This window comes from Candida margitis, assembly GCF_024628925.1.
Source record: "Candida margitis strain CBS 14175 chromosome Unknown scaffold11, whole genome shotgun sequence".
In the NCBI taxonomy this organism is placed as follows: Eukaryota; Fungi; Ascomycota; class Pichiomycetes; order Serinales; family Debaryomycetaceae; genus Lodderomyces; species Lodderomyces margitis.
Window position 1 is genome coordinate 245,395 of NW_026261726.1, and position 22,640 is coordinate 268,034.

General features: G+C 39.8%; 13 protein-coding genes across 13 annotated transcripts; 8 read left to right on the forward strand and 5 right to left on the reverse strand. All coding sequences in view use genetic code 12, as the record gives it.

The window, feature by feature from the left end:
* Positions 1-501: 501 nt before the first annotated feature.
* Positions 502-2,247, forward strand: CANMA_000222 (MFS transporter; the record flags this gene model as incomplete). Its single annotated transcript, XM_051814261.1, has 1 exon — positions 502-2,247. The coding sequence occupies one exon, from the start codon at positions 502-504 to the stop codon at positions 2,245-2,247; it is 1,746 nt and encodes a 581-aa protein (XP_051674229.1).
* Positions 2,248-2,433: 186 nt separating this feature from the next.
* CANMA_000223 (uncharacterized protein) lies at positions 2,434-3,627 on the forward strand (the record flags this gene model as incomplete). The annotated part of the gene is made up of 1 exon (XM_051814272.1): positions 2,434-3,627. The coding sequence occupies one exon, from the start codon at positions 2,434-2,436 to the stop codon at positions 3,625-3,627; it is 1,194 nt and encodes a 397-aa protein (XP_051674230.1).
* Positions 3,628-3,663: 36 nt separating this feature from the next.
* On the reverse strand, positions 3,664-6,093 carry CANMA_000224 (uncharacterized protein; the record flags this gene model as incomplete). Its single annotated transcript, XM_051814283.1, has 1 exon — positions 3,664-6,093. One exon carries the CDS (start codon positions 6,091-6,093, stop codon positions 3,664-3,666), a length of 2,430 nt encoding a protein of 809 aa, XP_051674231.1.
* Positions 6,094-6,286: 193 nt separating this feature from the next.
* CANMA_000225 (uncharacterized protein) lies at positions 6,287-7,228 on the forward strand (the record flags this gene model as incomplete). The annotated part of the gene is made up of 1 exon (XM_051814294.1): positions 6,287-7,228. One exon carries the CDS (start codon positions 6,287-6,289, stop codon positions 7,226-7,228), a length of 942 nt encoding a protein of 313 aa, XP_051674232.1.
* Positions 7,229-7,457: 229 nt separating this feature from the next.
* CANMA_000226 (uncharacterized protein) lies at positions 7,458-9,218 on the forward strand (the record flags this gene model as incomplete). The annotated part of the gene is made up of 1 exon (XM_051814305.1): positions 7,458-9,218. The coding sequence occupies one exon, from the start codon at positions 7,458-7,460 to the stop codon at positions 9,216-9,218; it is 1,761 nt and encodes a 586-aa protein (XP_051674233.1).
* A 106-nt stretch (positions 9,219-9,324) lies between these two features.
* On the reverse strand, positions 9,325-11,193 carry CANMA_000227 (MFS transporter; the record flags this gene model as incomplete). The annotated part of the gene is made up of 1 exon (XM_051814316.1): positions 9,325-11,193. One exon carries the CDS (start codon positions 11,191-11,193, stop codon positions 9,325-9,327), a length of 1,869 nt encoding a protein of 622 aa, XP_051674234.1.
* A 1,404-nt stretch (positions 11,194-12,597) lies between these two features.
* On the reverse strand, positions 12,598-13,188 carry CANMA_000228 (PGA62; the record flags this gene model as incomplete). Its single annotated transcript, XM_051814327.1, has 1 exon — positions 12,598-13,188. One exon carries the CDS (start codon positions 13,186-13,188, stop codon positions 12,598-12,600), a length of 591 nt encoding a protein of 196 aa, XP_051674235.1.
* Positions 13,189-13,881: 693 nt separating this feature from the next.
* CANMA_000229 (uncharacterized protein) lies at positions 13,882-14,550 on the forward strand (the record flags this gene model as incomplete). Its single annotated transcript, XM_051814338.1, has 1 exon — positions 13,882-14,550. The coding sequence occupies one exon, from the start codon at positions 13,882-13,884 to the stop codon at positions 14,548-14,550; it is 669 nt and encodes a 222-aa protein (XP_051674236.1).
* A 149-nt stretch (positions 14,551-14,699) lies between these two features.
* On the reverse strand, positions 14,700-15,437 carry CANMA_000230 (uncharacterized protein; the record flags this gene model as incomplete). The annotated part of the gene is made up of 1 exon (XM_051814350.1): positions 14,700-15,437. The coding sequence occupies one exon, from the start codon at positions 15,435-15,437 to the stop codon at positions 14,700-14,702; it is 738 nt and encodes a 245-aa protein (XP_051674237.1).
* Positions 15,438-15,608: 171 nt separating this feature from the next.
* Positions 15,609-18,335, reverse strand: CANMA_000231 (uncharacterized protein; the record flags this gene model as incomplete). The annotated part of the gene is made up of 1 exon (XM_051814361.1): positions 15,609-18,335. The coding sequence occupies one exon, from the start codon at positions 18,333-18,335 to the stop codon at positions 15,609-15,611; it is 2,727 nt and encodes a 908-aa protein (XP_051674238.1).
* Positions 18,336-19,114: 779 nt separating this feature from the next.
* On the forward strand, positions 19,115-19,894 carry CANMA_000232 (ferric reductase-like transmembrane domain-containing protein; the record flags this gene model as incomplete). Its single annotated transcript, XM_051814372.1, has 1 exon — positions 19,115-19,894. One exon carries the CDS (start codon positions 19,115-19,117, stop codon positions 19,892-19,894), a length of 780 nt encoding a protein of 259 aa, XP_051674239.1.
* A 153-nt stretch (positions 19,895-20,047) lies between these two features.
* Positions 20,048-20,905, forward strand: CANMA_000233 (uncharacterized protein; the record flags this gene model as incomplete). Its single annotated transcript, XM_051814383.1, has 1 exon — positions 20,048-20,905. One exon carries the CDS (start codon positions 20,048-20,050, stop codon positions 20,903-20,905), a length of 858 nt encoding a protein of 285 aa, XP_051674240.1.
* Positions 20,906-21,491: 586 nt separating this feature from the next.
* Positions 21,492-22,471, forward strand: CANMA_000234 (ferric reductase-like transmembrane domain-containing protein; the record flags this gene model as incomplete). Its single annotated transcript, XM_051814394.1, has 1 exon — positions 21,492-22,471. A coding segment is annotated over one exon (980 nt), but the record flags the coding sequence as incomplete, so codon positions are not given.
* Positions 22,472-22,640: the final 169 nt, after the last annotated feature.

Consider the following 22,640-nt stretch of genomic DNA (forward strand, 5'->3'; position numbering starts at 1 on the left):
GATCGGAATTAAAAAAAATAATTTTTTAAATTTTAAATTCTATTTTTACCTACGTAAGGCTAATCATAACTAAAAACAATAAGAGACAAGACAAGACAAGAAAAGAAAAAAGATGCACAAACAAGGGCATAGTGATTAAAAAGGTAAACTTATCTCCCTCTACTGCTGTTAGGAAAGGAGAAACAGCAAACCAAAAACGTACAAACTAAACGAAAACAATCGCAAGGGTTATGTTGGTTTCCATGTATATGGGATTTAAAAATGAAAACTTTTTCTTTTAATTCTCATATGATAATTTTTTATTACTTAATATTATTTATTTTGTCTTTGTTCCTTTTTTGTTAAGCGCTTGACATATCATTAATAGACAGACTTTAGTTCATGGTATAGGAATGTTGTTGTTGTTATATAAAATGAAAGACATTCGGCATTGCTTTTTAGACAAAAGCAAACCTCTTTTCCACCAAGTGACGGACTAAATTTTTTTCTTTTTTATCAGCAATGACCACAAAACACGAAGAAGAAAACCCCCTGTATTCAACAGGCAGCTCGGTTGACTCGGGACAAGAAAAGAAACATGATATCGAGGAGCAGCCGGTACAAACCTTTGTGGGACAGGACGTGATCAATCCCAGCAACTCTCGAAGTCGAAACGATGAAAACAATCAAAATCTCGACGAAGATTTCCACTACGAGTCAGATATTGCATTATCAAGAAAAGCATCACGTTTAACTACCGATTATGATAATTTGATTCGACAAGCTACAAATACATCAAGACCTTTACCTCCAATGGGTAACGGAAGGCCATATCCTAAATACTTGGGAACGAGAGATCCATACGTTGTCCAATTTGATGGCGACTCAGACCCCGACCATCCTAAAAACTGGCAGTTTAGATATAAGCTTTTGTATACCGTAACAGTTGGGTTAAGTGCATTCTGTGTCAGTATTGGGTCAGCTTTGTTTGCTGAAGCCTCACAAGCATTGATGGAAGTTTACCATATTGGATGGACGGTTGCCACTCTAGGTACATCATTGTTTGTTTTTGGGTTTGCTTCTGGCCCAGTGCTTTATGGTCCATTGTCTGAGTTATTTGGAAGAAAGATTGTCTTGATCCCCAGTTCTTTGGGGTACACATTGTTTTGTTTTGCTGTGGCTACAGCCAAAGATATTCAAACCATCATGATTTGCCGATTCTTTGCTGGGTTCATCGGTGCTGCTCCTTTGGTTGTTGCCCCTGCCGTGATGGCAGATATGTTTGGTGCAAGGACTAGAGGTACGGCAATTACCCTTTTCGCCATGGTGTTGTTTGGAGGTCCCATGCTTGCACCCATTCTTGGTGGATTCACCGTCAAGAACTCATCCTTGGGATGGAGATGGACGTCATACTTTTGTGGTATAGTCGGAGCCTTGTCGTTTGTTATGAGCATTTTCTGTTTGGAAGAGACCCATCATCCAATCATTTTAGCAAGAAGAGCTGAAGAGTTGAGAAGAAGAACAGGTAATTGGGCAATCTATGCACCACAAGATGAAGTGAGTTTAAGTCTTAAAGAAATTGTTGAAAATAACATTGCTCGTCCTTTGAAGATGTTATTCACCGAGCCGATTTTGTTTCTTGTGACTTTGTACAATGCCTTTATCTACGGTATGTTGTATTTATTCTTGACAGCAGTTCCGTTGATTTTTATAGGAAAGTATGGTTGGTCGCAGGGGGTTGGAGAGTTGCCTTATATCTCGATGCTTCTAGGTACGCTTCTGGGAGGATTGATTGTTATACTTTTTGAAAAACGATATAATGCAGTGATGGATAAAAATAAAGGTAGGCCTATCCCCGAAGAAAGGTTGCCGCCAATGATGATTGGTGGTGTCACTTTTACTGGTGGTATATTCTGGCTTGGATGGAGCGGTGCTTTCGGTAACAAAGTTCACTGGATAGTACCCACGATTGGAGCATTCTTTGTTGGAAATGGACTAATGGCCATATTCTTGCCATGTTTCAACTACATTATTGATTGCTATTTGTTATATGCTGCCTCTGCGTTGGCAGGTAATACTTTTCTTAGATCGGCATTTGGTGCAGCTTTCCCACTTTTTGCTAGACAGATGTTTGTTAACATGAAGATTCAATGGGCAAGTACATTGTTGGGGTGCTTAGGTGCCATCATGATTCCGGTCCCATTCTTGTTCTACCGGTATGGTAAAAGAGTTAGAGCCAGCTCTAAGTACGCATTTGTGTTGGAATAACAAGTTTATATATAGCAATTAATTTTTCAGGCAATATAAAAAAGTATTGAGTCTGAACCGTAGATGCAACTGCTTCCCTGATTGACTTTTTCTTTAATCGAGACTACGCAGTAATGGCCTGAAAAATGCGCAATTTTATTTTTTTTTTTCGTTTTTGCAAATAAAACCCGTTCACTGGGCAAATCAATGCAGATTCGTACATTCACCACTACGGCCTTCCGACTAGCCAAACAGGCCGCCCCGGTAACTACCAGGAAATATCTTGGCCGCCCTTCGAACAACCTATCAGCAGGACTTGTTGGATTGGCAAATGTGGGAAAATCAACTTTTTTTCAAGCCATTACAAAATCTACATTAGGCAACCCGGCAAACTACCCCTACGCTACAATCGAGCCGGAAAAGTCTATAGTTCAAGTGCCATCGGAGAAATTGGATCACTACCAACGTATCTACAACTCGCAGAAAAAGGTGCCTACAAATTTGACTGTTTGGGATATTGCTGGGTTGACGAGAAATTCAAGTTCTGGTGCCGGGTTGGGCAACAAGTTCCTAAATGACATTCGACAAGTTGATGGAATATTGCAGATTGTGCGTGGGTTTATTGATGATGAGATTATACATATTGAGGAGAATAAAGTCGATCCTGTTCGAGATTTGGTTATTGTTAATGATGAGTTAATTTTGAAAGATTTGGAATTTATTGAAGTTGAAATGGAAAAGAGTACAAAGAATTTGAAAAAGCCTAATCAGAATCATGAGGAGAAGAACTTGGAAGTGTTGGAAAGATTGAGTGATTGTTTGTACAATGGGGTCAAGGTGATCAATGGTTCTTGGTCAGACGAGGAGATTGACTTTATCAATGGATTGAATTTGTTAACTGCAAAGCCAACTGTCTATTTATTGAATGTGTCAAAAAGTGATTACATCGCAGGAACTAACCAGTTTTGGGACACCGTTCAAAACTGGATAAATACAAACTCTGGTAACGACAAGCTTATTATGTTTAGTGCTGAATATGAACATGCATTAATCAGCGGTGAAGCACAGCAAACCAAAGATCTGATCATTCCCACTGCGATACAAGAGATGCGCAATTCTCTACATTTGATATCATTCTATACTTGTGGAGACATTGAGTCTAGACAGTGGACTATTAGACAGGGAAGTTTGGCGCCTGACGCTGCTGGTTTGATCCACACTGATTTGCAAAAGACATTCATCAACTCAACCGTTTACAAATGGGACGACTTAGCATCGATGGGGGTCTTTGATGAAAATAAGTTGAAGCTGATGGGGAAACAGTATAGAAATGGGAAGAAATACGAAGTACAGGATGGTGATGTACTTGTGATAAAAGCCGGTAGTGGGAAAGCTCGATAGATGATAAATTTTATATATACCTTGTTAATAGCGACCTCAATAGAGACCATAATTCTGGTCAATCAACGTCCTCTCGAATTTCTTTGACACTTCTTGCAACTTCAACAACAAACCTGCAGCGAGGCTCTTGATTCTATTATCTATAATTCCTTCCCATGTCACAGTTAGCCAATTGTACACCAACATCACCTCATCGTTGAAGTTAAGAACTAAGAACTCAGCATCAATGAGTTCCAATATAAGTAAAATACCTGTGAGGATCGACTCGATAACCTGAACTTCCTCCAGAGTCACTTTACGTATCACCGTACACGATAACAACAAAAATTCCTTTATCATCTCCTTGAGCTGGGTTGACGATGGATACGCCACGTGGAGTAACAAGCTTAACGTCTTGATGTAATGAGCAATGAAAACTGGCGAGTAGTGACCAATATCAATCGACCCCGATTCATACCAGACATTAAGCATAGGAAAGTAAAAGTTTGCTCCGATAATTTTGTAAAAATTGGGAATTATTGGCTTCTCACTAGTTTGAGCATCTTTAGGTCGAGTAAGCGATCGTGATATGCGTACCAATTTACCTTTTCCTATGACTTGATCCTGGGCATCGCTTGAAGCTTGATGCATAAGCGAATCCTGAAGCTCGTTTCCAATTTGATCCAAGTATTTTGTCCCACCTTGCCCCATATACTTGTTGTGCAAACTTGAAGGTAGTTGCTTTGTGGGGAACGACTCTTTAGTGAAGGATTTGACAACTACGTCATCCTTGATCCCGCGTAGCTCACGTGCAGCCAACGATGTGGCGGATAAGATAAACATTCGCTGTTGGAGTGAGTAGTCACCCGTTAATAACAAGTCAAACATGTAAAATGTCACATTTGGATTCGTCGTAATAACGCTAACCATATTGACTAATTTCAAATCATCAAAATCGGGATCATTGTAAAAATTTTCCAAAGCAACGAGGTTTGTTAATAAGTCTTGCGAATAGAATTCAACTTCATTGCCATGACGAAACTTTCGATGCAAAAGAGTCGGGCCTTTTATCAAGGCAACTCGGCGCATCTCATAAGCTTGGGGGTTCTTTGTATCTACTGTAATATAAGATATTAGATCTTTGACGTATATGGGATCTGGAATCTTGACCTTTGGCTGTAGAGAAGCGTCTTCTTCATCCTCATCCTCGGATATCTCATTGACTGAGGTGTCTGTTGGAATAACGGGGGTTTTAATGACTGGTTTCGTTGCTGGTAGTTGATTCTTATCCTGTTCTAGGGACTCCCAAGAATCGGCATCACTCATATTTACAAGCGGGACCATCGGCGCCAACAATTCATCAAATTCATGGCCAATGTTTGCTGATTTAAAAATCTGTTGTTCTCCGCTAAGCTCAAAAATTCTATCAGCGAGGATAACTCCTAGTGACCGCACATTATTTGAAAACGACTGGAGACGATTACTGATACCTTCAAGGCAGATTTTGTTCCTTGTCAACCCCTTTAGAAACTCACCATCATCTACTCGGGCAATCAACTGAAGAATGAAAAAGGTTCTCGATTCTTGGATAGTTATAGGTTCATTTTTTATGTATGTTGGATCTGACCATCTTTGTAATTGACTTTTGATGACTTCCCTTCCACGATCCTTACTAGATGATATAATTGAAGCCACCAATTGAATTAGCGACTTGTTCGATCTCAATACGACGCTTTCGATAAGATTTTCGTCAATGCACTCACACGTGAATTGAAGAATATTGTGAAGGGGCACAATGTTGGCATCATTGACGATGTTCACGACATATGTTATCATAAGTCGTTTGATGTAACCTTTTCTCTGGAAGCTCTTTAATCGTTCGAGAGTGTGTCGAAAGTAGCCCCAATTATCATACGCAAAGAATATTTTGAAAAACTCTGAAAATGATTCAGTGCTGAGAATTGAATGCACAAAAATATCTGGCTGTTGGTTTTGTCGATATAGGTGAAGCACCGACTTTGACAAATAGGTTCCGTAGGACTTGGATGTCTTTAGAGCCTTATTCTCCACATCCCAGCCTTTCGAACTACTGACTTCGTTCACTACCGCTAGTAACTTCCCTTTGAATACAAGTTTGTCAACTTCTCTCAACTCGGGTGATTTTCGGTTTAACGCCATTGCAGGAACAAGTTGCTCATCCACCACCGATTGTAAAAGATTAAAGTATAGCTTCAATTCGTTGTCGTTGTTTGGTTCTGCCAACAATGATGATACTCGCCCAAGTAGATTGCCAAACCCTATCAATGTTTGAAACTTGCATATTAATTTCGTCTCTGTGGTTTTCGGTAAAGACAGGTAGATCTGTGGCACTGTGAAATTTAACAAGGCACTGACCACTGAGAAGGGAGGATAGTCATATTTGTCCAATATTTCATCCAATTGTAATATACTGGGATAGTTTTTTAAGAGGTCTATGTCGTTATTCATAACGTGTCGTTGAGTCAGAGTGGGAAAATGGGTTCAATGAATCGGAATAGATTTATGCTCGGCGGTAGCGCGGAAGTTGCGATGGAGTCTTACACTTTTACGTTTTAGTTGGCCTACAACAAGTGTGAAGAACAACCGAAGAATATTCATTGCAACTCACTTCAAGAAGACTTCCCTTTGAATAAACCTATTGATGAAGCGATTAATGCTGTCAGTTTCGTACCGAAATGGTGCAAAAGTAACCAAGCCAAGAAAAGCAAGTTCATTCAAAGCACCTGTTGCGACCTCACTCTATGACAAGGCCAGAGTATTTCCAAAATTTGAAAAAGCCCAAGAATCGATTGTTTCACCTGTGCTTCACGACTTGAAATCGTATATCAAAGAAGGAAATACACTCACTCTAGAAAAGTACTTCACAAGTCGCCATTTCAAATTCAAAGAAGGACTGGAAGAGCTGTCAATGAACGCATTGAAAGATGCGATTTCCTTGTTTAATCCTAGAAGCCGGCCAATTGTGGCTATCGATTGCGAAGCTTATGAACGAGAGCATCACAACATTACAGAAATAGGAATAGCCATACTCAGACCGGTACCAACTGCAGTACCTCAAATTGACGCGGTTCACATCATCATAAAGGAGCATCTTCATAAAAGGAACTCAAAATATGTGCCTGACAACAAGGATCAGTTTTTGCATGGGACTTCTTACATGATGAAAGAAAAGGATGCAATAAGCCTATTGAAACAGGTGCTAGATAAATACATTGTTAAACAAAACGGAGTAATGGTTGGTCATTCAATAAGCTCAGAGATAAAGTACTTTAAAAGTTTGGGGATTGAGTTGCCAAACACTGTCAAAACATTGGATACTTTGAAGTTACACAAGATTGGGAGAAGTAATGGTGGCTCATTGGGTGGATGCCTCAAGCTCTTGGATTTACCCTGCAGCTACTTGCACAATGCTGGAAACGATGCTTATTACACGTTGTTGGTTGCCTTGTCATACTGCGACCCAGTTGTCCGTGTTGTAAAAGATTTAGACATCTATTCGTCGAGTCAGTTTACTGGAAAGTACCCACACGACAGCATGACCGCATTTGTTGAAGTTGAAGATGTTTCTTTGTTAAATTTGTAATATATAGAAGATAGTTGGGTAAACAAACTGTTGCAGATATGTGAGTGATAGGTACGATTCTTTCCTCGTGTATTCTCTAATGCCAAGCATCGCGCTCCTCCTACCAAAAGTGGAGATTTGCGCATTGTGAATCTAAACAAAACAAAACAAAACAAAAGAAATAAAAAATAAAATAAAACTTTAATTTAGATATCGCGATCTTATTACAAGAGCTCATTCCCCAATCATCATGACGGATGAATTTGACGAGTCTAGTTCTCTTATAAACAGAACTCACTCGCGGTCGTTTCTAGATGCCCCCATTGGCTCCTTTAAGGGACCTAACTCATTGCACAACTTTGCCAGCTCATTCACTCGAGCACAATCTTTCGCAGCTTCAAAGATTGATAATGACATTCACAAGAAGCGGTCCTTTTTCGTCAGAGAGTCCACTGGGGATGAACCTGAGGATGAAACGTTTGATCCAGACTTGATGGTCCCGTCATATCGGGGTGAAAGACTTAGCCTGGTCGTTCACGATTTGCAACGCAACCAATTGTTTATGAATCATCCTAATGACCTAGATTCAGCTTTGTCACCAAACAATGATGTATTTTACCATGACGATGTTGTTAATGCAATCAATGAGTCAAGATCACGGCAGGGGTCTGATTATTTTGGCAGTGGCATACCTATTGGAAGGAAAATTCTCCCACAACCCTCGTTTTCAAGTTTTAGAAGTTCAATTTCCATGGCTACAACTGCGAGTCAGATGACTTTGAAGAAAATAGAGGACTCTGATGGGAATGTGATTACTGTGTTGGCAGGTCAGTCTACGGTGGCTCAAACAGTATTCAACTCTGTAAATGTGCTAATTGGAGTCGGGTTACTTGCTTTACCAGTGGGAATTATGAAGGCAGGATGGGTGTTTGGCGTCCCTATCTTAGTTGCATGTGGCGTTGTTACTTACTGGACTGCCACTTTACTTTCCAAAGCTATGGAGACTGATGAAACTATAATGACATACGCTGATTTAGGATACGCTGCTTATGGTTCCATTGCCAAGCTAGTCATATCTCTACTTTTTTCTATTGACTTGATTGGCGCTGGTGTGTCCTTGATTATATTGTTTAGTGACTCATTTGTGGGTGTATTGAGCAATGACCCGACCACTACAAAGATTATAACATTTTTCATCTTGACACCATTCACTTTCATCCCGTTACCAATATTGTCATTTTTCTCACTTCTCGGAATCTTGTCCACTATTAGCATTACATTGTTGGTAATTGTTTGCGGATTACTTAAGCAAACATCACCAGGGTCCTTGATTGATATCATGCCCACAAATCTCTGGCCCGAAAACCCCGCAAACTTATTACTTGCGGTTGGTATTTTAATGGCTCCGTTTGGTGGGCATGCGATATTTCCCAACTTGAGAAGTGATATGATCCACCCAACCAAATTCACAAAGTCGCTTCGCTATACATACTTTATCACATTGATTACAGATTGCCTGATGGGGGTTTTTGGATTTTTGATGTTTGGTGCCACGTGCAGCAATGAAGTGACAAACACGTTGTTGGAAACTTCGGGGTATCCAACATGGATTTACCCATTGATAAAGTCGTTAATTTGTCTAATTCCGTTGGCGAAGACTCCCCTCAACGCGAAGCCAATTATATCGTCCTTGGATGTGTTGTTTAGAGCGAACAAGGTGGCCAAGACCAAAGCTAGAGCTACTTTCAACTCGTTTACAAAGTTTGTGGTTCGAATTGGTGTCAATGCAGTATTTGTATTTTTAGCCATTGTGTTTCCCGAGTTTGAGAAAATCATTGGTATATTGGGTGCTTCTATTTGCTTCATCATTTGCATTATATTGCCATGTCTTTTTTACGTCAAGTTATGTGGCAACCAACTAACACCATTTGAGCTGGGCATGTTTTACCTTGTGATTTTAGGCTCTTGTGTTTTGGGATCATTGGCTAGCTGGGCAGTAGTTACAAATTAGAGGAGCAGGTTTAAGGGACGAGTGCATATTTTTAGATAGAATATTTATTTCAAACTGGTCTTTAATCTAAATGCAAACAAAATAGTCTGTTTCAATCTATGAAGCTCTACTTTAATGCAAACTTTGATTTGCTTCTCACATAAGCACCATACTTGTAGAACAAGAAAGGCACTGGAATCAACAACGCCGCTAAACATCCCAACAATGTTGCTGCCCATTTGATTGTTAAATTGTTAAACATTTGTTCATCAAACAATGGGAAAGCAGCACCAAAAGATGCCCTCATAAAGGTATTTGCAGCCAATATCGAAGCTGGCACGTGTACATAGCAATCAATCAAATAGTTCAATGTTGGCAAGAAAATCAAAATCAAACCAACACCAACGAAAAATGCTGCAATGACGGGAACAATCCAATGAATATATTGAGGATAGTCCCCTGTCCATCCTAGCCAGAATATCCCAATGACAAATACAAATCCACCCACCATTATTGGAGGTAATCTCGACTCAGGAGTCCACTTCTCGTCAGTTGTATCCAACTTATGATTGTAGATTCTCTCGTAAACTATGATACAAAGCCCTGCAAATGCGACCCCAAGCATCATGGAAAAGTACGGCAATTCAGCCACCCCTTGTGACCATCCAAACCTACCTCCAAAAACCAATGGTATCACTGTTAAAAATGAATACAACATACCATACATGAAAGCATTGTAAAGACTCACAAGAAACACTATTGGCTCCAAAAATAACAACTGCAAAGGTCTTAAAAGGTTGCTTTTAGCAATCTCTTTGAAACTAAGGCTAAGCTCTTCATAGGGTGCAAAAATTCCCCAGTTACCAGTCTTGCGTCTTAAATATTCTGCTCTTTTCGCCAATATCAATGGATGATGCGTTTCCTGTAAACAAAATACATTGAGGATAAATGCAAGACAGCCAATGAGAGCAGAAAAGTAGGAATTCCACCTCCATCCTAATGCACTATTTTTTGTAGTGAACCCACCAAGGATTGGTGCCAACATGGGGCTACCAAAAATCGTACCCACAAAGACATTAACTGCAACACTTCTAGGTCGGTCCTCCAATAGATCAACCATGATTGCTGGTGCTAATGGAAATGGTCCGCTTCCAATGAAGCCAGCAAAGAACCGACACAACATGATCGTTTGTAAATCTTTGGCAGTGGCAACGCCAAACAAGAAAACCGAATAGCCAAAACTGGAAATCACCATAATTGGTTTCCTTCCGTACAACTCTGATAGTGGACCATACACAATTGGGCCTAAAGCAAACCCAAACACGTAAAGCGAAGTAGCTAATGCTGCAACAGACAGTCCAACATGAAACTTGCTCATTACAACCTCATTTCCCTGTGAAAACATAGCGGATCCAAGTGACACATAAAAGGCTGAAAAACCGGCAGTGAAGCAATAGAGGATCTTTTTACGTGCTGGGTAGTTCCTGGGACAATATGGATCATCTGGTCCATTAAAAGTGACACAGTAAGCGTTCTTATCAGGAAGCGGGGGTGGGAAGGCTCTTTTTTCACCCCAAGCTTGTGCAACGTCTTCGTTGTATTCTTGATCAACTGATTCGGGGATGTTTAGAATTTTTCTTGTCAATTGACGTGACAATACTGGACTGGATTCGATTCTCGAGAGTCTATCACCTTGACTGTGGTATGATAGGATGTCATTGTAGTCATGGAGATGTCCCGGTTCTATGTCATTATCTGGGAACAGTCTTGGCTCTAGATACTTTTCCTTCGTGGTTGATATAGATGATGAAGAGGAGAGTCCTTCAGGATTGTGGTTGTGGTTGACGTCAGGTTTTTCAATCTCGGAGATGCAGTTTTGACGTGGAAGAGTACCCAGGTCCCCTTGCTGCTTTGTTTCTTGTGATGATTCTGTATTTGTTGTTGCTCCCTTCGTGCCTGACGAAGGAAGATTCGTTTTATCAGATGCGTATGACATTATCTGTGGTTAACAATTGCTGAAGCATCAAAACCTTTAACAATAGAAGTGGGAGTGACTGTTATTATATATTTAGGCAAAACATTCATTCCTTTATCGACAATTTAACGGTCATGAGTTAAAACCGGGAAACTGGGAGAAATATTACTTCAAACCAGAAAAATCCGATTTAAATCTCCGACAATATATGAAGGGCTTTTATTTTACTTTCTTGTCAAAATAGCTTTTTTTTTAGAAGGCTAGTCGTATTTGAACTAAATGGTCTACTTATAGATACGATAAATCCCTTAACTCAAAGCGCTAGTCACAGGTTCGTTTGACTTTAAGCACAGGAGATAGGTAACCGCTTGAAGCACTGATTGAAACGGTTGATATAACAATCAGTACGCACCGGATTTAGTTAGCACTTGCAGATAGACATTTTGACAGTGATTTATTACCTCAAAAGATAAAACACCAATGCTGTGGCTCGTGCCGTTTTGGTTGCTTTTAAATTTTGCGTCATGAGTATTTGGGGGGCTTTCACTTTTGTGCGACTTTGAAACGCAAAAATAAAACCTTCGGTGGTAAGGTAATCCCCGGTATGAAGCAATCACACCTTAAAAAAACTATGTACACGAAAGAAGAATAACTATAGAGTAGTAAGGAAAGACCATAAATGAGCAAAAGTCTAGTTCGTCTGTAGATTTTATCTCAAAGTGGTCTGCTGCTACTTTTTTAATTCGCTCATGCATTTTGCAACTACAGTACGCAAACTAGAGCGGTCCTAAACTTCCTGACTACATGTGATATATCCCCATATGTTGCTTAAAACTTGAAAAGCCATATATTTCAGTAATTATTATAGTCCAAATGACCAGCTATAGTTTATCAGTCACAAGGACAACGGAAAAAGTTTATTTGGTGCCTATTCTCAACTTTTTGCATCATCAAAAGATAAAAACTTCAAAAGTAGAAACCATTGCTTCCAGCCAAAAGTTCCTTAAACTTTTAAAATGAGTATTTCATTTTTCATTGCGCACCAAAGGTTTCCATTTTTCATGTTCAACATTTACCCTAAACATATTAATTTCTGCATAGATTCCAATTAAAAGGGGAAATTTCCCCTCCGTATATTAAGAAAGATAAAGCCGCGAATATCAGTATATAAAAAAAACATACATACACTACCCCCTTATAACTAGAAGCCGAAACACAAGATTGATATCGTCAAGAGGATCTTTTCCATATTGAATGATTTAACACCATTGCCTTCAAAAGTAGACAAGACCTGTGGTAGATTGAGCTGCAGCAGGTTTTTGAGATGAAGAAGTACTCTCACTAGACCCTTCTCCTTGGATTTGGAAAGTTGATGAAGTCGGTGCAGGTCCCCCTTCATCAAATTTAGTAGCAGTATCTTGACATTTAGTGGTGGTATCTTGTCTCAATAGCAGCGGCAATTGTAGTGGAAGATGTCTTTGTTTCTTTTGGAGTTCCACTGACACTTGCAGCCGCCGTGGTATTTGTAACAGCACCACTTTCCTTTGCACTTTGATGTCTTCCTTCACTTCCACTTGAAGTCTGGTGGGCCTTTGTTGTGCTAACACCATCTTCATTTGAGCCACCAGTGCCAGTAGCTGTAGTTGCAGTTGTAGGTAATGAACAATAAGTAGTGTAAACAGTATCGTTCTCTGTAAAGGTTACAACTCCAGTAGTAACCGTTGCTAGAGTACACTTGTCGTTAACACATGATGTTATGGTGACAATGGTGGTACCTACTTTCGTTCTGGTTCCAACTGTACCTTCAACGCTATTTTTGTTATTGGCACTGTCAGTTGCAGCTTCGGTTGATAATGGACAATAAGTGATGTAGGTGGTGTATTCTTCGGTAATAACGGTGACCCCTGTAGTAATTGGTACTTGCATGCAGACATCATCATGGCAAGAAGTAATTATAATAACAGTTTTACTCTCAATAGTCGAAGTTGAAGTTAAACCAGTGGTACAAGGGTCCATGAAATGTAATTACATCAGGAATTGTACGGCTAGTTATCTACGTACTTCTGTTACAAAATTGAAATGTTTAAGGACGCGCATAGTTCTTTCTGAAATATTAACATTACCTTATTGAAACTTCGAGAGTTTTCAGGCCCTATGCGACAATGTCAGTGTAAAGATTCGTCTATGCAATTATATAATGACATCTGGTTGGAAATTGAAACAAGATTCTTTCAAACCGAATCCGCCTGTTTAGGTTCCTTTGCTCTGCAAGTTCGTAAAATACACGACTGGGCCATCCAAGGGATAATATAATTAGTAAACAATCTGTACACGTTCATTTCCCGAAGCTAGAGCTGCAACCAGGGTGAGGCTTTTAATTAGATGATTCCATAAAGTCAACCTAATTACAATATCTACAAGGGCGTTTTGCGCAACCTCCTTCCTGAAAAGAAAAAAAATATACTTTGATAGCGGAAGTCTTTTTCCCAATTTGGAAACTGTTAGTCATTATCGCTTAAAGGAGAAGGGAATCCGCCAAAGTGATTTGTAAGTCTGACTCTTCCTTTATGAGTCAAGACAAGAAAAGATCTCGTTGCGATAAATAGAAACCATTAGGAAACTTTTCGCTTCTGCAAAGCTAAAATTTTCTATCTTTTCATTTAGACCAATAAGCAAATTTCAATTTCAAATCAAGGTGCCACACAACAAATGTACATTCCAAAGAAATACCAAGAGGATGACTGGGAACAGGTGGAGCACCTCATCAAGAAATACCCTTTGGCAACAATAATCACTACCACTCCCGACAACGAGATAATCGCAAACCACATACCGCTTTATCTTAAAGTCGACTCTTCTGGAGAGAAGAGGTTGATAGCCCACATTGCCAAAGCCAACCATCAGATACCCTCTTTATCTTCAAACAATAACGTATTGGTCATTTTCCAGTCTACAAATTCCTATATAACTCCCAACTACTACCTTAGCAAAGCAGAAACGCATAAAGTAGTTCCAACATGGGATTTTGCCAGTGCCCATATTCACGGATCGTCGAAAATCATTGATGATTTCGAATTTGTCCGAGACCAGTTAAATTACTTGACTAACCAAGAGGAGGGTAAAAAGGACGAAGAAGCAACCAAATGGCAAGTTGATGAGGCACCGGAAAATTACTTGAAGATTATGCAAAAAGCAATAACGGGACTTGAAATAAATATTGATTCATTCCAATGCAAGTACAAGTTTGAACAAGGTGCAAAGAAGCCAGATATCTCCGGTGTGATTAAAGGATTGTCCGATGATGGTAAAGAGGAGATGTCAAAGTTGACCGTCGATGCCAATGCCAGGGCTGATGAAAGAAAAGCCGCAAACACGTGAAATAGAAATACAATAGAACGCTAGATTTTCAACGTACTATAAACACATTAGATTAGTAGATCTTTACTTTGAATAAGAGATGCAGATGACTACGATAACATCACAACAACTGAAATAGACTCTCTCTATAATACATTTTTCTTTCTCTCCTAATATGGGTTAAACCGGGGGCCTCCACGACCTCTTCCTCTAAACCCGGCTCTTCCTCTGGATCCTCCTCTGCCTCTAAATCCACCGCGCCCACGGCCTCTCAAGGCACTTTTACTCACATGGATTCCCGGTATGTTGGTTCTTTTGGGAAACACTTTCAAAGGTCTATCCCTAAAGATTGATCCATCTAAGGTCGCCACAGCTTTATTCATACCATCAACATCACTAAACTCCAAATATGCAAACCCTTTAGGTTGTCCAGTAACTTTATTAGTCATGATGGTTACTCTGTTTACTATACCTGCAGGTGAAAAGTGTTGTTGCAACTCCAATGGCGTGGTAGGATAATCAACATTACCAATATAGACGGATCTAGCGTCTGATTCTCGTCTTTCAGCATCCAATTGCGCAGCTGATGGGACACTCGATGATCCAGCAGAGCTGTTTTGATCTAAGAGATCTGGGTGGGTGTAGGTGTTGCGGTCTTGTGCATCAAGAACAGCGTCAAGTTCTTCTAATCGTCTTTTCTCTTGCTCCAATTGCTCTACAGTAGGTCCTTCTTGCTGAGGTTGTTGCTGTTGCTGCAGTTGTTGTTGTGTGGGTTGATGTTGAAACTGTGATAAAGGTTGGGACACGTACTGTGCTGCGTGTTGAGGCTGAAGCTGTGGCGCATCCTGAGCTTGAAATTGGTGTTCTGGATAGTTCTGTTGCTTCTCGATGGGGATTTGGTCCGACATGATGTATTAGTTGCTGAGGATATCGCTTAGATGACGAGTCTTCATATATTTGATTTTTCAGATGGTTACATTTTTGTTCATTTTCACGCGCTACCAAAATTCTCAATAACAGACCTTTTGACCATGGGAGTACATGCAGAAGATAGTCAAAGCATATTCCTATACAATAATTTAAAATTGAGACACACCTGGTAAATTCCTCTCCCTCGCCAAGTTGCTCTTAATATTGCCAATATCACGAGGGAGAGTAACAGACGGGCCATTTTCAGCTGATCGAATTGACCCATAATCATTGTGTCTGATTTTCCGTTTCTTTTTCAGACTAGGCAACAAGCCTTCAGTTTCTGATCGTAGCACCTCAATATCAGTTTCATAGCCTCTATCGTAGGGTATATAATCTTCATCATCGGTTAGGACACTCATGAATCCTGAATCGGCACGTGGAAGCTCGTCGTCTATGCTGGGTTTCCTGCGAGGGTGGCCCCTTCTGCCCATGAACAATACTAGTCCAATCATAACCCCACCGAATATTATCAAGCCGAGAATAATGCCAACTCCAAGACTAACAATTCCCAAATGTATATGAAGAAAGTTGTCCGACTTTTTCTCAAACCATTGCAAGCTCAATGGCTTATCGATAAGGAAGACGCACGAACGGCTGCTGGTGTTGCCTTGTAGCGTACACCCATGGGAGAGTAGCTTTACCTCTTGGTTCTTGTTGTATGATGAGTCAGCTACAGTATCAGTGCCATTCAATTTGCGCAACTTGAGCATTACTTGACCTTTCTTCAGAGTGTGCTTGCACAAAAGTCCACCTTTAGTTAAATTTGTCCTTATTATATCCTTGACATTCTGTCCCAATGCACAATCAACTAACTTGTAAGCCTCTTCATTCGGTATTAAATGAAATTGAAGGAAGCTGTATAGGCTGGAAAACGACTTGGTTATATTGAAATCCTTTAACGAGTCTGGTTGTGGAATAAGCAAAGAGTATGGATTCTTTCCCTTTAGTGACTTTTTAATATCAGGAAACACATCTAGTAAATGTGCGATTGAGAAGTCGGGGAGCAGTGCATCAAATGTTGTGGCAATCAAATCGCCAATGGGAATGTAGAAATCATGTGGAAGAATCACTTTGTTCACTACATGTATCACACCCTGATTGAATAAAACGTCCGAGTTCAAAGGCAAGTTGAAAACGTCGTTGGCTACTTCAATTTGGTTGGTTTCTTTTGAAGTACTCAAGCTTTTCACTCGCACTGAGTCATCATCTACATCCTTAAACATCTCTGATCCCCGAAAGTTGCTGTACAATGTCTTCTTCAAAAACATGCCTCTAGTGATGTTTTGAAATACAGCTGGATTGGCCTCAAGGTAGTTTAACACGAGTCCAAGGTCGTTCCATAGACCTTCGTCAACTCCACTGTCAGTCATACCACAGGGCAAAAATATAGTGTATCCTTGCTCGATGTCCTTCAATGACAACATGTCAAAAGAGCCAAAATATCTCAAAGTTCGAACACACCCACTGCGGTCTATTTGCAATCCGTCGGAAGGCGGCAACGCTCCATTGGACATCAAGTCTCCCAATGAGTGCTTAAGATTGAGCGGAGTCGATATCTCCTCTTTTGTGATGAAAATTTGACTTTCGTTTCCAATGGCAACAGTTTCAAGTACTTCCGCTCCATCACCAACAATATATTTGGACCCACTGGCTCCTTCCGTTTTGGAGACTTTGATCTTATAGCAACCACCTAGCTTCTTCTTTGAGCATAGACGCGTATTTACTAGGACATGGGGAGTCAGGCTAAAGTCGATGGTTTCGTCAATAAAGTGATACATAAGTTCCTGTTTGGAACTGAATGATAACGACCTTATCTCATCATCACTAACATCATCACGCAGGTCAATATCAACGATTATCGTTTGGTTAACAGCTGATCCATCAATATAAGTATCCAACAGTCTGAATTTCAACTCATTAACAACATTCGAGTAGTGGTGGGCAAATAGAGCTTTTCGAGCAATCATTTCAACAGTCGGAATCTTCAAATGTTGGAAAAACTCCTCGCCATCTTCAAAGATTTGAATCAATCCATCAGCTAGAGCTGCTGATTGGTTGGTAGAGAAATGCGCAATCGTTATGTTTCCCTTGTGGGTGGAAAATCTCTGTTTTTGTCCAGCCAAGGAAATGACGCTATTTTCAGTACCATTGACACCACCAATATACTCCTTAAACATGAGATGGCGAAGTAACTCGATAATGTCGGAGTTGATCTCAAATTCAGCTTCTTCGGTAGTATCAAACTCGGCACTATCGGTATTAACCAAATAATACTTTAATTGTAGCTCGTCAAGTGACTTTTTGAAGACATTGTTGCTAGGTACCATAATAGTTTTCACATCTTGAAGAAACGCTGCACATGACTTGGGAAGTGGTTTTGGTTTATGCTTGCCATGCTTTTTTTTCTTCTTCTTTTTTCCAAGAGTGTCTGTATCATCGGCGAATAACAGTCGAAACATTTGACGTACAATTGATATCAGCTCATCTTCAGAATTAAGCAAAGCCTCACACATGGTTTCCTTTATTGGTAGTAGCTTATCTATAGCTTGTATGTAGGACCGCTGGTGTTTTGCATAAATGTCCAGCTCCACTATAGTCGCCTCATTGTCGACAACGTACACGTCATTTTCTGACTTGAGTTTGACCGGGTATGGATTACCATTAGTATTGTTGTACAAGCTTTCGTAAATGACTTCTTCTCCAGTCAAGTTACCAATGAACACCTTTTGGTTCAATACATAGCGTAGTAGGTCGTATTCCTCCCAAGGTTCAAGTGATCCCACCGCCTTCACATATGCCAGATTTACCGGTGCCAATAAAGTTACATTTTGCATGAGATTGAGATGGGGTATTAGACCATGTCTTTGAATTTGGCGTAGGAAGTATGAAAATTGTGGTTCAGAGGACAATATGTCTACCATATACGACGGCGTGGGTTCTACCTCGTCGGACGTTGTCGTTGGTTTGGCAAATAGTGATGCGGAATGGAATAGGAAGGTATAGATAATAATTATCAATAGATGAGCTCCCGGTCGTAGCGATTGGAGAAGCATAGTGATACTGATTTTGTTTTGTCGTTTGTGTTGGTCAGCAGAGGGGGAAGCCTAAACAGAATGATCGTGCGTTATCAGCCGGGTTTAGTTTTGTTCAACTTTCGGTTAAATAGCGCTACCATTAGATCAACTCAAATTGGTGTCCATCTTGAGACACAGTTTGCTTCAAAGAAAACTCTCTAGAGATAGCCTGAAAGAGCTTTACTATACTTTTCCATTTACGTACATGATAGACTACTTTACATCTAATACAATACAATTAAGCAGCGTTTCGGGTTCAATCAAAAGTTTACACAGAGTGGGTGAAACAATAGGATGCGCAGATTTCAATTATCCGAGATTGTATAAAAGTCCAAGAAAAAAGTGGAAAACAGCCTTTCAATAATGGAGGCTTGAAATGCAATCAGTATGGTCTTTGTCGTCCATTCTACATATGAGCAAATTAGAAAAGCTGACACTTCTATTTTACGAATTAGAAAATGATATAAGAAGCGACAAATGTCTCTTGCTTGTAGAGGAGCAAATGTTCATATAATGCTAACCTGCTGCTCTATCTTAAAATGATGAAGAGGAACGTCGAGTATAAAGGTTTGGACTGTGCAGCAGACACAATGGACCCAATATACATGCAATATAAAATGTTGCTGCAACAGCAAATACCATGGGCATCACAAACCAAGTATGCAAAGTACACCGTTTATTTCGGGGTTGTGATTATCTTCATTGCTTTGCTAAAGCACTTGTATTATTGTGTTAGGGACAAAACTTTCAAACCCAAGTCGAATACAAATACTGCCGTTTCACTTGTTGATGTTCTCATCTCATACTGCCGGTTTGTTGGATATAAACAAACACCGATGCAACTTCAATACTTTTGCTCATTTCCTAAATCAGTAGGGGCAGCGCTCTTTATGCTGTTGTCTACATTATACTTGGCATGTTATTGTTTTGTCCCACATTATTGGTACCGGCCGTGCATTGGATTTGGATCACCACCATTGGCAATTAGAGCGGGTTTGATGGCCACTGCATTGATGCCATTCATTTACATTCTTTCAGGTAAATCAAACATTATTACTTTACTTACGGGAATAAGTTACGAGAAGCTAAACACATATCATCAGTATTTTGGAGTTGCTGCATTTGTGCTTAGTATTGTCCACACAGTACCTTTTATCTATCAATTTTTGCAAGAAAGTGGAGCCGCATATATGCATGATCGATTCATGTCCAAGCAAATCTACATAAGTGCAATTCCGTCATTAATCTTGTTGGGACTATTGTGTACATTGTCCAAGGCATGGTTCCGCAAACATTGCTATGAAGCATTTCTACATTAGCATTGGATGATGGGGGTGGCATTCTTTGGTTGTTTGATGTGGCATACCAAAGCCGAGTTGGGCTCTTGGAACTATATGTGGGGTGCTTTGGCTTTTTGGTCGATGCAGTTAATTTGTAGAATCTTGGTTAAGACGTGCTTTAGGCCAAATCCCATGTTCTTGAAGTCGAGATTAGCCCACTTGACAAAACTTGATAGCAATTCTTATCAAATTTTGATTGAAAATGGGAGGGGGTACAAGTGGAGGCCAGGACAACACGTATTTCTTAGGTTTAAAGGGTTACGCCTTCTTGACAGTCATCCATTTTCGATATCAACTACAACTGAACTGGGCGAAGGAATGAAGTTTATAGTGGTTCCTAAGGATGGATTGACTAAAGCTCACTTCACAGAGTTGGATCGCCAAATTGAGCTTAACAAACAGGTATACATTGATGGTCCATATGGAGGAACATTTCGTGATGTAACAAAGTTTGACAAGATTGTGTTGGTCGCATCAGGCAGTGGAGTCACAGCCACAATTCCATTCTTGCTGTATATCAGCCAATTGCATCAACAAGGGTCGCCCCTAGCTGACAACTTGAAATGCATCAACTTCATCTGGGTGGTGAGAAACCAAAGCGATGTTGCATGGTTTCAGGACGAATTGATCAAATGTCAGGAGATATTGGGAAGAAAGTTACACTTAGACATAAGAGTATGTCATTTTCCAGATCAGGTAGAAAATCCTGCAGGTACTAAAGTGGATCTTGAAAAGAGCATGGACTCAGAAACCATGGTGAACATTCCTGCTTTCCCAGTAACTTATGGTAAGCCAAAAATTGCTCAAATTTTAAACTCTTTAAAGACGAGTTTGTCTAGAAGAAACATTTTCATTTGTTCAGGTAGCCCAACGATATTGGGTCAAGTCTCACAAACTGTGTCTGATCTTCAGTACTTGATATTCAACAATGATTTGAGACACACTGGTGTCGAAGAAGTATATTTACATACCGAAAATTTCAGCTGGTAAATATACAGCAGATTAGAAAGGCACTGCTAGTGGTAAGCGTATCTTACTATAACTCTCCAGTATCCTTATTTAGCCTAATACACGTACAATTACACGCTCTAATGGTTGCAAATCTTGTCCAATACCAAAATGTTAGTAGATCCAATGAAATGGTTCGATTACACAAAATCTCACTTGAGCAAATTTCTGTTCTGGTTTTTTTTGTCTGAGCAGATTAAGTTTAACCCGATTTGATCAAAGACAGACAGATACCCACCAACTACAAAGTAAAACACAAATGATGAGGAACAAACTTCCCAATGTGTGTAACTTAAAGATTAATCCTTACAAAAGAAAAAAGGATAGATAAAGTAACACAACTCCCCTCATCTTTTACTCATAGTTGAGCAAATTAATCAACTACCACATTGGTCATTTTTTAACTACTCAGTCACCAGAATCCTAACCTACTTATTTGGGTCTACAGTATATAAACTCGGCAGATAATCCACCATTTAGTAACCCAATCAGGATATCATTATATTACTATTTCCCTTTCACCCAATAGCTGAGTTCCGAATAGTCAACATATACAAAGTCAACCAGTATGTTCAAAAGGAGTGTCGAATACGAAGGAATGGACTGTTTGGACAAGTCCAATCCCATGTACATGCATTACAAAATGATGCTGCAGGATGCAATTTCCTGGGCCTCGCAAACAAATTATGCTGAATATACCGTCTACTTTGGAGTCGTTTTCATTTTCATTGGCTTACTTAAACAAATATACTATAGAATTAGAGATCACACTTATAAGTCCCACATGGATTCGAACACAGCCATTTCATTTATAGATGTGCTAGTATCGTATTGTCGGTATGTGGGGTACAAGCAAACTCCGAGATACTTGCAATTTATTGCATCGTTTCCCAAGTCAGTTGGTTCAAGTTTGTTTGTAATGTTGTCCACATTGTACTTGGCTTGTTATTGCTTTGTTCCTCATTTCTGGTATAGGGGTTGTGCCGGATTCGGGTCACCGCCCTTGGCAGTAAGGGCAGGATTGATGTCGACAGCTTTGGTGCCATTTATATATGTCCTTGCCGGGAAATCAAATGCTATAACGTTACTCACTGGTATAAGCTATGAAAAGCTTAATGTGTTTCATCAATACGTCGGTGTTGCTGGGTTTGTTCTTGGCGTTGTCCATACCATTCCATTTATTTATCAGACTTTGCAAGAAGCAGGAGCAGGAGCTTTACGTGAAAACTTTGTAACTGATTTGTACTATATTAGTGGTATCCCCACGTTGATCCTTATGGGATTGTTGTGCACCTTGTCAAAGGCTTGGGTGAGAAGGCACTTTTATGAATTGTTTTTGCATTTGCACTGGATGATGGGTATTGCATTTTTCGGTTGTTTGATTTGGCATATTCAATTTGCATTGGGAGCACAAAATTACATGTGGGGGGCTTTGGCGTTTTGGGCAACCCAGTTGATTTACAGAATTTTGGTCAAAACTTGTTTCAAACCAACATCAATGTTTTTAAGATCACGAAAAGCTCATTTGAATAAACTTGACGAAAACACGTATGAAATACATATTGACAACGTCAAGGGTTATAAATGGGTACCAGGGCAACACTGTTTTCTCAGATTTAAAGGTTGGAGACTTTTAGATAGTCACCCTTTTTCAATATCAACTACAACTGAACTGGGCGAAGGAATGAAGTTTATAGTGGTTCCTAAGGATGGATTG